Source organism: Podarcis pityusensis (assembly GCF_964106645.2).
Source record: "Podarcis pityusensis genome assembly, chromosome: 6".
Lineage (NCBI taxonomy): Eukaryota > Metazoa > Chordata > Lepidosauria > Squamata > Lacertidae > Podarcis > Podarcis pityusensis.
This window is the reverse complement of record NC_138030.1, coordinates 25849839-25865575: the sequence shown is the minus strand read 5'-3', so window position 1 is coordinate 25865575 and position 15737 is coordinate 25849839. Positions and strand designations below refer to the sequence as shown.

Here is a 15737-nt window from a genome sequence, read left to right as displayed (position 1 = left end):
GTAACCTTTTGAAGCAACCCAGAGAGAATGAACAATTGTAATTCATGTTGTTCCAGTGAAACAGCTTTTCTCCTTCGGGATCAGGCAAGCACACCTCAAGCAAAGGTGCTAAGGCATGTAAATTATTAAGAGAATGTCAATCCAGTGACTGTTCATAGATATATTCTTTTAAAGCTGTAATATTCCTTCTGGTTTGATGCACCCTTTTGCCTTGATGCTTATGGCAGTCATCTGGATAAAGCTTTATGCAATGCAGAGGGCTGCTAGATGCCTTGGCTGAGCTAAAGACCTTTTTCATGTACTCCATTTGTTATAATAAATGGAGATGTTGTCTATGACATCTTCAAATGTACTCCTATAGCCTGTTTTCTACTTCTGGATCTAGTGATGTCAGAATGCCTCCAATTCCCCTTCCCCCCAACTCAATTAGGCTGGCATTCATTTCATTTGTATTACTATGCTGCAGAAGCAGCAAGTTCTCAACATGTACGTTTCAAACAAGTTGGAAAGACAGGGCACCGAACTTGTGGAGAAAAGTGTCCCCATAAACCAAACAAATATGTGCATTTCAGCAGATTTGTTTTTTTGACCTAGGGTATCACTTGGTAAGAGTTTTATAAACCATTGTTGCTAACACTTCATCATGGTGATACAGGAGCCTACACTCAAAATATCTTTTGGAAAGAATAGAAATGACACAAGGAAAATATTCATGGATCAAGCCTAGGATGAAATGCAGCAAGCCATTTGAAAATGAGTTTGTAATGAAATAGACCTGTCAAAGGAATAGCATTCAAGTGTAAAAAGATAAATTGCAATAATAAATTTGACATGAGATTAGGTCTGTTTTAAGGATGCATTATCTGTCTACAAAGCTGGAATACATTTTGAAAAACAATAGAGCTGTTCTAATTTAATCTGAATGAACAAGACCTATTAAAAGAGCAACCTTTTTAAAGAACAGCTTTCTGATGTTGCAAAGTTATTCATGTATTGATTGAGGAGAGGGTTCAACCTGAATTTCCTTTTTATTTTACAGGAAATTGATTTTATGTGTTGCAATCAGTACATTAAGGTCTCTGTGCATTTTTGAGCTCCTGTCACTGATTCAATCTGCACTAAGTTTAGTATATGCTCTTCCTGTGTCATATAACTTTTCCATTGACTTTGTTGCAAACACTTCCATGTGCACACAGTGACAATAAGTGCACAGAATTGCCCCCCCCATTAAAGTCAGTGGGAAAGATCTTCAAAGAGCAAGCTGCTAATACTATGCACTCCAAAGCAGCAATTTCATGGCATGGCTTTTTGCTAATAAAGCATTAAACAAAATAGGATCCATAATATTTCAAGGAACTCATTCGGTAGCATTTTATTTATCTACCTGATCCACTGCTGTTGAATATTTCTGCAAGAATAAGAGCCAAACCGAAATGAATAGAAAATTCTTCCCAGTTCTCATGTGTAGTTCACAATCAAATAGTACTGTCAGACTACAGTCTACAAACAACACCAACACCAACACCAAAACTTATTAACCACACCAAAGATCTTCTAGTCTCAACTCTTCTGAGACAAGGAAGGATAGTTATTTCCTCCCATTTTCTAAGCTAGTTTGTTATTCCTATCATTTCTTGCTTGTAATGCCAGAAAGCAGAATCACATGCACTGTCCACACTCTGTATCTATGTATGATTAGTTTAATGCATGTATGTCATAGAGTCTACATTCAATGCTCAGAAGGTTCTTTCCATGTCCAGGGATGGCATTTCTCATTATTTGCAGAGGCACATACCATCCTCTCCCATCCTTAAGCTTTCAACTTGTAAGTGAATATGGCTCATCTACCCATTCCAGAATGCTTGAATATGTCCCCACTTCATATTGCGCAACAGCTCTGTTAATCCACCCAGCAATAAGAACTAGTGGAAAGAGGTCATGACTGTAATTCTGGATAAAAGAGAAGGAGGAGGAGGAGGAGCAGAGGAAGAAGAAGAAGAAGAAGAAGAAGAAGAAGAAGAAGAAGAAGAAGACGACGTCTGGAGATTGGGAAATGGAGGGCTGTCTCTTGAAGATGTTAGCTGTAGGGATGTTGTTCAGGTTTCTTCACCTTCCTCATGAAGTAAGAGTAATAACACCAACATGTTTTTCCTTTCATAGTTTTGGAAATCTTAAAGATACAGGTGTCTGAATGAGCTGAGAGGTGCCTGAACTGGGTGAGAGGTAACAAAGAAACTCTGGATAGAATGAAGACTTCATTATCTAGTATCCCAATATAATGCTGACAAGCTTGGCCAATTTATAGAGATTTAGCCCTTTAGCAAATTACGGTACTCTTGTGCTTTCAAGGGCTATCCCACTAGTGTGCATGTTGTGTGTAGCTCAGTATGCCCTGCTGTGTGCATAGATATGGCCATCACAACATCTATTGGGAAACGGCTTTAAGAATGCTATCAATATATTTTCTCGGATGTGCAAGTTGAAAATGGGACTGCATGTCTGCTGATGTGATCCTTCCAAACATTTCAGCAGATATCCTGAAAGCAGATATCTTATAGCATCACTTCAAAAGCCACTCGTGACCTTTCTGCCTGCTCCTTTCCTGAGAGTGGAATAGTAGTGCCAGTGGCCTTCACGTTTTAATTGTCCACTAGAAAGGTACCTAAAAATGGAATCAAGGAAAAGATGAGTCGCCTTCTCTTGAACCATAATTAACGTTTCAAGGGTAGTTTGGCAATACCATGTAATCCCCACGTGGTTCTGGGTGCCATTCTAAGTGCAGCAATCCACTTAACTACTACATGTAAACATTCAAATTGGATTTGAGATGGCCTAATGCAGAAAGTATTTAAAATCTCCTGTAAACAAATCAGCCTGGCATCATACTTGTTTCGGCATGCAGGCAAAACATGACACGACAATCTTGCAACTGCCAAAATGGTTTGCATTTTTATGACACCCCCTTTCCTGAACTGATAATCACCTGTGCTCATGAGGCTGGGCGGGTTTCGGGTAGTCACCTGTTGCCTACTTATTACTGCTAAGAACAAGGAAAACGGTCCCCAGGCAGCATGCACAAGAGAGAAAAGAAAAAAGGAAAATAAAAATAAAATTGTGCCACTTAATAAAACTGCATTTTAATTCCAAGAACTTGTACTCAGAAAAAAATGAACCTTGAGAGATATGGAACCATTTATGAGCCCTCTGCCTTCGTTTCAATTAGGTGGTAAAATTAATGAAACACGCTTTGAGAACACAGGAGGTAATTGTTTCCCCCTTAGCAAGAGAATGCAATTTTCACTAATAAAGTGTCAATACTAACATATATTGTTTGGGGAGAAGGGGAAAAATCAGTTCATGCCAAAAGAACGGCTCAAATTAAAATAAGAACATAAAATACATGTCATTAAGGAAACTAAAGGGGCAAAAACTGATTAAAAATCCTTTTTGAATTAAAATTCTGTAGCACAGAACTGGCAAATTGGGGTTTAATTATCAGCTGATATTAAAGGGGTTCTTGTTACACAAATGATATGCATTCAGGTTCCCAAATCTGTTAGATTATTATTATTTTCCTCAGCAGACCCCCCACTTCATTCTAATTTAATTGGTGGGTACCATTTTATGGATGAAAAAGACAAAAGATACAAAGGAGATAATACCATCAGTAAATAAAAGGAAGAAGGAAAATCATTTTGGATTTAATGGGCAGACAGTGTAAGTGAATATAAATTAGTCACAGACAAACAGGCAAAACACAGATATTTTTAAAACAAACATGTCAATGTGAATGTACATTTATGGTAATTGTGGGGGGAAATAGTAAGTCCAAAAGGAAGGGCACAAAAGCAGGTGCAGGTATTCAGTCTTACCTTTTAGTTTAGCTAATAGAGAAACATGTTAATTCAGGTGTTCTAAAAATGACTTCAGTAAACATGTGAGGAGTGGGGTTGATCACGTGCTAAGTGCTCAAGATTATGCACAACAACAAATGTTTGGTAGCTCTCCGAGACAGAACACCAGACTGATTTAGCAATTCACTATTTATTGTATCTTTATCAAAGGCGGGCCATAATGCTCACCCCCAATTCGCCACCCCAATCACAGGTAGCATTGGAGCAGTTGTGTCAGGGTGGTTTGGGGTAGGGTAGTTATAAAATCAATGCCCTGGGGCTTTGCAGATTCGGTACTCACGGGCACCAGATGCCTGAATAGGGCTTCTAGGAGGGTCAAATATTGACAGCAGTGGCCAGGGTTCTGCTGAAGGTGGTGAATCAAACAAACCATTACAAAGAAAGAAAGAAATATTGAAAGAAAACATAGTGTTATGAGTTTGGAGGGGTGGGTGGGTAGGCTGGATGCCAATACATAATTCCTGGATCCAGCAAGTGTTAAAATCTAAGGAAGGGTTTGAATTGTTAGAATAGCCAGAAATTACTTTGTGCTTTATCCTGTATTTTTATCTTGTGAACTGCCCTCAGATCTTCAGATGAAGGATGGTATATTAACTTGATTTTATAATAATAATAATAATAATAATAATAATAATAATATAATGGCCATTCCTCTAAATTTGGGTTGTTAACATAACCATAGAAGTGGTTCTGTATCAGAGAACAAACGGGTGGTCTCTCTCCCTCAACTCAATGATAGTTAGAAGAAGGAGAGAGCTGAGTTGTGTATGTGTATGCTAGAAGCTAGAATCCTTTGAGGTATGCTAGAAGCTGGAATCCTTTGAGGTAGAGACATGCCTGATTTATGCTTGTATCCAAGGTAAACAAACCATATATCCTAAAGGGTAAAGGTAAACGTAAGGTAAAGTATCCCTGGACGGTTAAGTCCAGTCAAATTTGACTATGGGTTGCAGTGTTCACCTCCGCTTTCAGGCTGAGGGAGCCGGTTTTTGTCCACAGACAGCTTTCCAGGTCATGTGGCCAGCATGACTATGCCACTTCTGGTGCACAGAACACCGTGACATGTAACAGAGTGCATGGAAATGCCGTTTACCTTCCTGCTGCAGCGGCACACTGGTATGCTTTCGAACTGCTAGGTTTGAAAAGACAACACAGCCTCTGCTGTCCCCCATTCTGAAGGAAACATGAACCCTGGATAAGCACCTGGAACCCCTGGAATCGCTTGGAGATTGGGGTGGGATACAACAACAGAAAGGCTGGGAACATTCCCACCTTGGTGTGCTGCAATGAGCTGCTCCCCAACTTCACAAATTGTTAGGAAGTTTTCCTTTAGTTCAACTGAAGTTTTAGCCAACATGCCACCCCAAATTTCACAATTGGGGAAACCCAGCCAGATGGGCGGGGTTTAAATAATAAAATATTGTTGTTGTTGTTGTTGTTGTTACAATTGGTAAAGTGAAATGAAATCAGCTTGGTCCTAGTTCCTTTGTTCTTTTAAATTGTCATGGAGATTCATATTGTAGAGTTGCATGCAGGGTGCCACTGGCATGATATGTGCTGGATGGATGTCATGCACCATTTTCAATTCATGTATTATTTGGGCAAGGAGAAAGAAAATTAGAGCTTCTGGTGCTCACAAAACAGGAGAGACAGAGATCTTCCCAACTTATGCAGGAATGGAAGGGTGAGCAGCCATGTAAGGGGGAGGACTGAGGAAAGTATATTGGCTAAGCTGTTTGGGATCAAGCTGTTTTGTGGTTTTGTGGTAAGGTAATGGCTAAAGGAACAAGATGCCATTCCAGACTGTCTCCAGTTCAAGACATAAACACCAAACAAAGAGCAGGTGGTCTGACTACAGCAGAGCCTAGAATGAAAAAAATAACTCTAAGGCACATGATGCATGCACAAGAAGGGAGAACTAGTGATGAACAGAATTGTGCCCTTTTAGGGAACAGTATTTCGTTCCTTTCTTAAAGAACCCAAACTACTATGTAAATCTTTCCTGTTTTATGCTGTAGAGAAGCATGTCCTTTTCCTGAAGGATTTAGGATTATGTGCTGGTCTATGACCAAAATAAAGATTTGATTTGATTTAGGATTAGGAATAATAGTAGCTTTCAGAATGGTTTTAGAACCCCTGCCTAAATGAGCCCCTGTGCCATTACAACTAGCTAATGCCTGGATGGTGAGTTCAGTTCAATCCAAATAATAATAATAATAATAATAATAATAATAATAATAATAATAGATTATTATTATTTATTACTTATACACCACCCAACTGACTGGGTTTCCTCCCATTAGGACTGCATCTCCAGTTACATGTAAGCACCCTTGAGATTATATAATACTAGTATTATAACACATACTTATATTAGAAGAAGAAGACATAATGTCTAGTAGCCATTGATAACAGAGAACTGCTCATGCTTACATTCCATTTTAAACCTCCACTATTATTATTATTATTATTATTATTATTATTATTATTATTATTATCAGCAAAACCTACATTATTACTATTATTATCAGCAAAACTCTCCCCTTATCAGATACAATTACATTAAAGAAAAAGGTTTCCAGGTGGCATACATGTATCCTTTCTTGAATAAGATTTTAGCCCTCTTTGTATATTGTACATGAGAAGAGGATACGTGTGATGGCAGGGCAGAAGCGGTTAGCAGGAAGAGGTGGCACTGCAGATCTGGCCTCCCAACCACTGTGTAGGGGCAGGGGTGAAGCAGGGGGGGGGTGAGGTCAGGGTGGAGTCCGTGCACTTGCGGAGCCAATCTAATGCTTGTTCCATTACACAGGCACCTCCCTCCTGACCTCAGTGCTAGACTGGCTCCAATGGCATCCAGGTAAGCAGTAGAGATGCTGCTGCCTGGAGGTAAGGTTCACAGTGGCATCAGTCCCTGCTGACCACCCCTCCAACAGGGGTTTTAGGGCTGCATAGCTTGCCCCACCCATCAAAGTCATATGGCTCTTCTCCCACCTGCCATCACTGTGTTTTTCACAACATGTGCAGCAGGGAACCTGTTCCAGATGGCCTGATCCAGGTCTCTAAGTGTCATGGGAAGCTTCTGCAGAAAATGGCAATGACATCCTGTCACCATGCTTTCCCTATTTATGTAAGTAACTCCAATGCTTACATGCATCCACTACAAAGGGAATAATGCTTTTCACTTCTTTTCAAGATTAATTGAAACCAGCCTATTTTATTTTATTTATCTTAAACAGTAAAACTTGTTCACCATCCCTTCCCACATCTACCTTCCAGCTTTCACATCTTGTTGCAAAATTAACAAGCGATTTTCAGCAGAGCTTGCTTTTAAAAGGACATTTTAAGTTTTCTGTCTGAGCTATTTTAGAAAAGTAGCTGCCTATGGCAATTTGGAAGAAGGTTCATTAAGTATCTTTTCTGCTCCATATATTTTTGCCCACGTCCAAATTATCTTTCCACCAAATCCTCTTTGCTATCAGACAGTAAAGAGAGTGGAAGCAGTCCATAATAATCCAAACATACGTGAGAGCTTATTATCTTGAACCAGCCTGTTCATGGTGATCTGGAGGAGAAACCAACTGCATGTTCATTCTTAGTCACTATAGAAATGCATTGTCTACACCATATACAGAAATAGATCACCACAACATCATATTAGGGCTTTACTGGTGGCACACGCTCATTCAGGTTCATGGCAAATCCAGATCACCATGAGCCAGGGCATTTACGTGTCTTACTTTACAGAGGACAGCTCCCTATTTGAAGAAGTCCTCTATTTAAACAGCTCTCCAGTTAAACTCTGGAGATATAGATCCCAAAGGTCTTCATTGCATCTCTTCTCTCTGTCCCTCCCTCCAGCAGCAAGAGAATTGGCCTTTTCAGCCATGGGGATGCTCTCCCCAGGGAGTCTTGCTTGGTGCTAACAGCTTTTTAGTATTAGACAAAGATGTTAAATTTTCTTCCAGGCATTGAGTGTTAATCTTCTATGGATTTCCCCCCAACCCCTTGGCCTTTTTTTGGTGATGAAGCCTGTGTTGGAAGTATGGAGGTATTTGCTTTTATGGCCTCTTTGCCTTAAGTGTGTCCAATTGTTTTTTGTGTTGTGCTGTGTGATGGGATTTTGTCTTTCTACATCAAGACTTCATGTGGCAAGCAACCACTAAAACAAACATGTAATTATTAAATTTGCAACTATGCCATTGCATTTGTTAACTATTGCATATGCTAATTCAGGCCAATTTTATGGAAACCTCTGTCTTCTATGTTGGTAACAGACTCCCTCTTTTTGGGTGATGCTTAACTGCTCATTGTGCCATGCACTCAATGAAACTGGGAGTAAAGGCAGGCAACCATCGGCCTACACGGGACATCATATACTAACATGGTGAAAAATGGTCTCAGGATTGCTAAATCCAGGGCGGGGGGAAGGAAGCCTAGTTAAAAAGAATTAACATTTTAATTTCAATAGCATTATCATATCTTGTGGTGTTTGTTAAAGTTTTAATGCAAGGGCATGAGAAAATAAATTATCTGAAACCCATTTTGCTTTTGTTGTTATTGCTACTACACACATAGGAGTTAAGGTAATGCATTGACAAGAACTTCTACAGAGGAAACGACAAGGAGAAAGTGTGAGCAATATACTAAAACAACTCAAGACAACAGCATGCAAGGGAGAAGAAGGAAACACACTCTGTTGGCTATAGAGGGATGACATAACCCATGTGCTGCATCACATCTTAACAGGTTTATGATCTCAGCATCTCTACCAGGTTCTGTGGCATTTGCTAAATGCAACAGAACTGCTATGGGCTGCTACTAGAGACTAGAAAGCTCTACAAAGCTCTCCTCTATTTTGGCACAGAAATGATGCAACCTCTTTAAAAGATTGCAAGCCAAAATATCTGCTCTCATCCCCATCATTCCTCTCCATCCTCAAAAGTCATCCCCATCCTTCAAATCATCCTTCACATTCTTTCCAAATGCCAGTGGTGCTGAGAAAAGCAATAGCAGCATGCAAGAATATATACATTTTTTCTCCCATTCTTCTCTTCCTCTCCTCTTCCTGACATGCTGATTAGCAGCGTATCAAAGAACAAAGCTGGATGGCTGACAGAACACAGACCTCTCAGCCATCAGGCTTTGTTTCCAGATGTGTGTGTGGGGGGGGGAGAGCATCTCCCCTCCCCCTCCTCCATGCAAGCTTTCACTGGTGCTTGGGAGGGAAGGAAAGTGGGATGTGTTGAAAGGACTGGTGGGGAAGAACTTTGGGGTGGTAAAGGCAGGTTGTGGGGCAGAGGGAAGCTGTGAATTCCTGCCTGGCTCCAATTTCAATATGAGCCCGACAAGAATTTCCCTTCTCCTTTTGAGGTGGATATTGTGGGTGCTCAGATCTGGCTATGCAAGCCCGAGCTTTGGAAAACTAGTTTTTCCCATATGATTTAGGTAGCAGATCATAGACGGGTACTGAGATGAGATCTTTCTCAGTTGTCGCTTCAGTGTTTTCAACTGGTGTGTGTGTGTGTGTGTATACATGTGTGCTAGGTGCAGTCTTACATTCACATGTAAGCAAGAAATTATCGAAGAGTTCACCTTGTTTTGATACATTATTGTTATTGTTAATCAATATGAGAAACAATACTTTTTTTGTCAGAAAAGGGATGGCCCAGACACACAATTTAATTGTTCATATAAGCAAGTCGTTTTCTGGTTAAACCTACATTGGCAACGAACAAGGCACACAACAGAAACCAAAGGTTAAGAGTAGTCAAGGGCATTCCAGTTTTTATATCACTCCATGCCCATCATTTGACCACCATCTTATTCCTTGATGGTTTATTGTACATTGAGATTTCTATGCTGGGCTTGTCCTGGACCAATTTGAAAAGGCATGGAAGTACCCAAACAATAGGCTAACATTTCACATATGACTACAAGAAATGAGGAAGAAGAAAGGACATGAGTTTTAAAAATTGTGCAAGAGCTGGGAAGCCCACTGTCAATTACACTGAGATAAACTGGGCTATATGATCATTATGCTATTCAGCATGATATCAGTGCAAAGGTTGGGCAAAATTTTGACAACACAAAGCTGTTTGCCAGGCAGTCTTTTTAACCACAATTCCCCTCCTCACTTCTACAATTGTGTTCAAAGGCATGTTTATTGAGAATGTAGAATTGGCTGAGAGATATTCTTTTTCTTTTCTTTACATTTTGTTACAAAATAAATTGCTTTATTGACACCTTTGCTAGCAAAGCTACCTCTGGGGTGATTCTCTTCCATTCTCAGGAGGTTCATATGAACTACTATAATCGAAAAAACATATTAGGACACATATAATGCTTTCCCACAGGAGCCACAACCTTGTCATTTAGACTGAGAGGTGACAAATGTATTATTTTAACAAAGCACTGCCATTTCACTTGGCTCAAGCTAGACACTGGTATGTGGTCAGTGGTTTGATTCCTTGTCTCATATTAGTTTTAATCTGAAGTCTTTCTTGTCAAGGTCACTGGAGATAAACCAGGAACAACTGCCAACCAGTATCAAGACAAGACTGACTTTTCAGAAACTGTTAAATCCATCCCCATTGGGAAATAATACATGCGGTTATCTTTGAACTGTTTGCAAGTTTGAATATCCCATCCTCACTCCCCTTCCATAATGAAGACCAAGATACTAGAGGATTATATTCTCACAAGAGTAATAAGAACTGTAGGAATGAAGCTACAGAAAACAAAAGGGAAATGTTGGGAAGTTAAAACAACAACCACGGTCTGTCTGGTATGAACAAACAAAAGCAGGTCTTCCCCAAATCCCACAAACATATTTGATAACTCACTTTTTCTGAATGAACCACATATAGTTTAAGTGACAAAAAAAAAAAGCCACTTTTGATAAGAGAACCAAGTTATTCCATTACAACAGAACTACAAAGTGTCCCATGGCACCTTAAAGATTACCTGGTGGCTGTATTTTCAATCACAACAGAACTGGTTTCCATATGAGCATTATGCTTAGAACTAGGAGTTTTGTTTTTCTAAAAAAAGGTCTTCAACATACCTTTTGTTGCCAGCCGGACACAGTTGATTTTGGTCTCCTGAAAATGACAGAATATGGAAAAGCATCAGGTATGTCTGCTTCTTTGTGTAAGAACAGTTTAAGAAGTAGCACTGTGAGCCACAGTGGACGGCAGAGTCTTTCTGAACTATCCATTGGAATGTGTAGCATAATAAGGGCAAAATTGTTGTGCAAAATTCAGATGTTGTACATCTCTTGCAAGGGTATCACACATCTTCATCAGTGGGATTCAAACAACAGTATTTCATACCTAGGAGGAAAATGATAATGCCCACTAATACTGCAATAGCATCCATAGCTATTGCAGTTACCTTGTGGAATATGACTTTATGAGTATCACATCAATTGATGGGTGCCTGTTCAGATAGAAACTATTCTGAAAAAGATGCTACTGAATAACTCATACAGTATTTATCAGAAAAGTAGGGATAAGCACTTAACTGATTCACATAAAGAGCCAAAACACTCTATTAAAACTTTCACTACCAGACACTTGAAAGCAATAATATCTTATAAGCCTAGAAGATGTCTACCAGATACTAGAAAAAAAATATGTCTCCCCTTAGGTACCTATTTTCTTAAATGATTTATATATCAGCATGAGCTGCTTTTCAACCATTCCTTTTCTGCACTAATCCAAAAGACTCTGTGTATTAATGTACTACAGAAATATCTGCTGGTTATGTTTTATTGTACCATTTACAAAAGTAGTAAAGCAAGTGCCCTCTTTTAAAAATAATGAGTTGTATCCGTTGCTGTCATTCCATTGTACAATGGACTTCCTCTTGCACAATGAAACTTATCCTTGTAGCCGCCACCCTCAAAATCTCCTTCAGTGGGTTGGTAGGCTCTGCAAAGCAGATTTGGGGGGCACTGAAGGGAAGGGGAAGTCCCACTGCATGAGTGGGCCTCCACATGTGCAGCACTGGATGCAACCCATTGATAATGTATTGTTAAAAGTAGCCATGTCCCCTGCAAACACACACAAACATACAATCAGTAATATTTTACACGATGGTATGTTGTGATACATTGTATCAGCCCCCATATTTGCATGCCAGATGTGAAAGCTGGAGCCATCCCCATCATTTGTAGACTATCTCTAGGGCTTGTTTGGGGGCTTCTGGTCTGTGGGGTCTTGAAGTTCAGGCCTAAAGGCACCACCAAATGGGAGGAGATCAGAAGGTCCTGAAGAAGCCCATCCAATGAGTGTGAGCGGTTGTTCAGACAAGGAGCCCAGCTTAACTGACAGCAGGCTCTGATTCCCCCTAAGAATGTTAGAACAGCTCTTCCGGATGAATCCATTGACCTGTCTAGTCCTGCATCCTGTTCTCACAGGGGGCCAACCAGATGCCTGTGAGAAACCTGGAATCGGGACCTGAACATAAATGCACTCTAGCCTCTTGTGGCTTTCAGCAATTGCTATTCAGAAGCATTACTACTTTCAACCATGGAGGCAGAACATAGTCATCACGGCTAGTAGACATAGGTATTTTTAGATTATGGTTACTCCCTGCCTTGTTCCCGGAACTGCAGAAATGTCCAAAAGAGGCCTGGAGAATGGAGACACGAGAATGGGCCTTTTCTGCAGTGGCTCCCCATTTGTGGAATGCTCTCCCCAGGGAGGTTCGGCTGGCATCTTCATTGTACACCTTTAGATGCCAGGCAAAAACGGCCCTCTTTAACCAGGTCTTTGGCTGATTGGCATCCAATGTCCTTTTAAAATGTGTTGGGGGGGGCAGGTCCACCCCCATCATTGAGCCCGGACACTGAGATCCAGCGCCGAGGGCCTTCTGGCGGTTCCCTCATTGCGAGAAGTGAGGTTACAGGGAACCAGGCAGAGGGCCTTCTCGGTGGAGGTGCCCGCCCTGTGGAACACCCTCCCTTCAGATGTGAAGGAAATAAGCAGCTATCTTATCTTTAAAAGACATCTGAAGGCAGCCCTGTTTAGGAATTTTTTAAATATTTAATGCTGCATTGTTTTTAACACTCAATTGGGAGTCTCCCAGAGTGGCTGGGGAAACTCAGCCAGATGGGCGGGGTATAAATAATAAATTATTAATATTAATATTATTATTGGGTTGTCTTTGTTTTTTGTTTTCATTATGTATTTTGTGCTTTATATATTGTGATTTTATGTTGTGGGACACCATTTCTAATAATAGTAATACCTAATTCACTGTAAATATGTGCTACTGCCAGTCTTCAGAATCTCTCCCCCCTTTGCTACATTATTTATTGACACAGATCACACCCATATGGCCCATGAACATGTGCGCAACATAGCAAGCCTTTCTGGTTCTGAAAAGTTACTTTGTCAGGCAGTAATAGGCTGCAGGCTTTCCTTTCCACTTATGTTTTTACACTGTCATGTACAAGTCTCTGGTGTAATGAATACTGCATAAATTACTGTAGGAAACAGGGCCCCATTAATATGGATACGTTTTGTGCACATTTTGCAAGCATCAGCATGGCATTGCAGTATGAAATTTCTACATCACCATATCTGAACAGTAATTTCAAAAGACGAAAATATTGTTCAGTTTCAATAACACCCTCTTATGGCAAATATGTTCTCCATGGGCTGGATTAGATAAAAAGATGCCTCTATATCTCATGGCATGGATGTTGATGATTTCTTCCCCCTAAAGCACTACTTGTGCAAGCTTTAGGAATATTTTAGACCTCCACGTCAGCAACTGAAAATCTTCCCACTAATTTATCAGTCTCAGAACTGGGGAATAATGACTAGCCCTCCAACAGAAAAGCCCTCAAGAAAGGCCTGTTCTGGCCAAAACCACACTGGGCATTAAGAAAAAGTGCAATACTCTTTAACATCTGGAGATAGGTTTTCTGTTTTTTGTCTTTTTTGTTGGATTGTGTGTGTGAGAGAGAGAGAGAAAGAGAGAGAGAGAGAGAGAAAGCGAGAACTTCCAACAGGCAACTAAGAATCAGCAAAAGATGGCTGTTGAGTAGTGGAATATTTGATAAAACAGCCTGGAAGAACACTTTTGGTGCTCAGAGCTCTGGACCCTTCTTTCTATTATCATAAGCCCTCGCAAACTTAGGCCGTGTTCAGAGAAGATGGGAACTGTTGTCTATCACTGCATTGGTTATATTGGCTACTCTTGTCTCACACTATCTCTGCTCATCACAGGCACTAACTACAGGCGTGGTGAACCTTTTTGACCAGGCTTTCAAAAGCACAAAATGTTTTAACAATACATACATAAATAAGAAGAATCCATCAATTCCAAATTTGGCAACTCCACAAACTATAATTTAGTCATGTGTTATTCTACAGGTGTCCAATGGGAAATGAAAAAAGTGTACAAATATAGGGAGGGTAAATTTTTGTTTTATTCTAAACCTTTGCTAAATTTTTATTTGAAATAAATTAATTGAGCACTTGAAAAGCTACTGGATTAAACAGCAATAACAGTAGTGTAAGATTTTTTCACTGTTACACTTTGTAGCAAAGGGAGCTCAGTTCCAAGTTCTCATTATCTCTGTTACCATTAGCTGTGAGGGCTGCACTGAAAAACAGCACAATTAATAGGCAGTTATATAACAAATGTGGTAAACTGCAGCTGATTTAGATCACAAGTTCTCTCGCCTTTTGTTATGCAACACTATATTTGTGTGTATGCGCATATATTTGGGTGTAGGATAAGACAGACGCTCATTTGAGTTCTTCTTGCGGGCTGTCACGAGGGAGCTGGGCTATCTGGTGTTTCTCCCAGAAGGTAATCTAAATAGAACATGTGTGAAACAGAATATTCTTTGGCTTTGTTATACAAAGCACCTGTTTTCTGAATGGTGTGAATTTTGCTCCTTGGGCTTGCCAAAAGCCAGATGCTTAACTGAAATGAGTCAGAGTTTGATAAAAAGGAAAACAACAAAACAAAATTCCAAGCCAAGTTTCTTACTTGTCAGAGAGGGAGAAATACAATCAGCTTCTTTTACCAAAACAAGTCAATTGTCCCAAATTAATTTCCCACACAGGTCCACCCCACCCTCACAAATATACTGAACGCAAACAATGCTGCTTGACGAAACCATGGTAACTTTCTACATTCGTTGCGCCACTAATTCTTGTTTGAAGCTGAACTGCATATTACATAATTGCTCTAAACAAATCCCAAAGGCTGGGGTACACACTGGCAAATGGACTATCCTGGCAGATATAGATGCAGAAGATTACATCATATTAAAAGTGTAGGCATTCATTATTTTCAAACAGTTTTCCTTGAAGCAGGAGGTTTGAACTGCAGCCTCGCAGTTATGATTCAGTAGTGTGGGGTGCCGGACTGTGTAAGTCGCCACTCCTCCTCTCTTGTTCCATGGCCTAAATCAGTTGTCATCAGATATTTTAGGCTTATGCAAGCTTTTCTTAACTTCATAGAAGAACCAATGACAGTTGGAATATATGGCAATGGGGAATAGGAACCAGGAAAGGGTCAGAGGATAAACACAAGGAGATCATATCCACATCATACATCTAAAGCACACTGAGATCACATGGCTTCCCACAAAGGATCCTGGGAACTGTAGTTTATTAAGGTACAGTGGTACCTCGGGTTACATACGCTTCAGATTATATACACTCCGCTAACCCAGAAATAGTACCTCAGGTTAAGAACTTTGCTTCAGGATGAGAACAGAAATTGTGCTCCGGCGGTGCGGCAGCAGCAGGAGGCCCCATTAGCTAAAGTGGTGCTTCAGGTTAAGAACAGTTT

General features: G+C 40.2%; 1 protein-coding gene across 18 annotated transcripts in view; it reads right to left on the bottom strand.

Annotated features, from left to right (window-relative positions):
- Positions 1-15737, bottom strand: part of PTPRT (protein tyrosine phosphatase receptor type T) — a 617797-nt gene that overhangs the window by 113395 nt on the left and 488665 nt on the right. For 13 of the 18 annotated variants that reach the window (XR_013987409.1, XM_081009187.1, XM_081009202.1 and 10 more), the window contains exons 13-14: positions 10981-11017; positions 2984-3040 (exon numbers count right to left, since the gene is read on the bottom strand). Coding sequence is in view for 17 of the 18 variants with exons in the window: in XM_081009187.1 (XP_080865313.1) it covers positions 2984-3040; positions 10981-11017 (94 nt within the window). In the remaining variant the exon portion in view is untranslated. The remainder of the gene's footprint in view (positions 1-2983; positions 3041-10980; positions 11018-15737) is intronic. The other 5 variants (XM_081009188.1, XM_081009189.1, XM_081009196.1 and 2 more) reach the window with 2 other exon arrangements.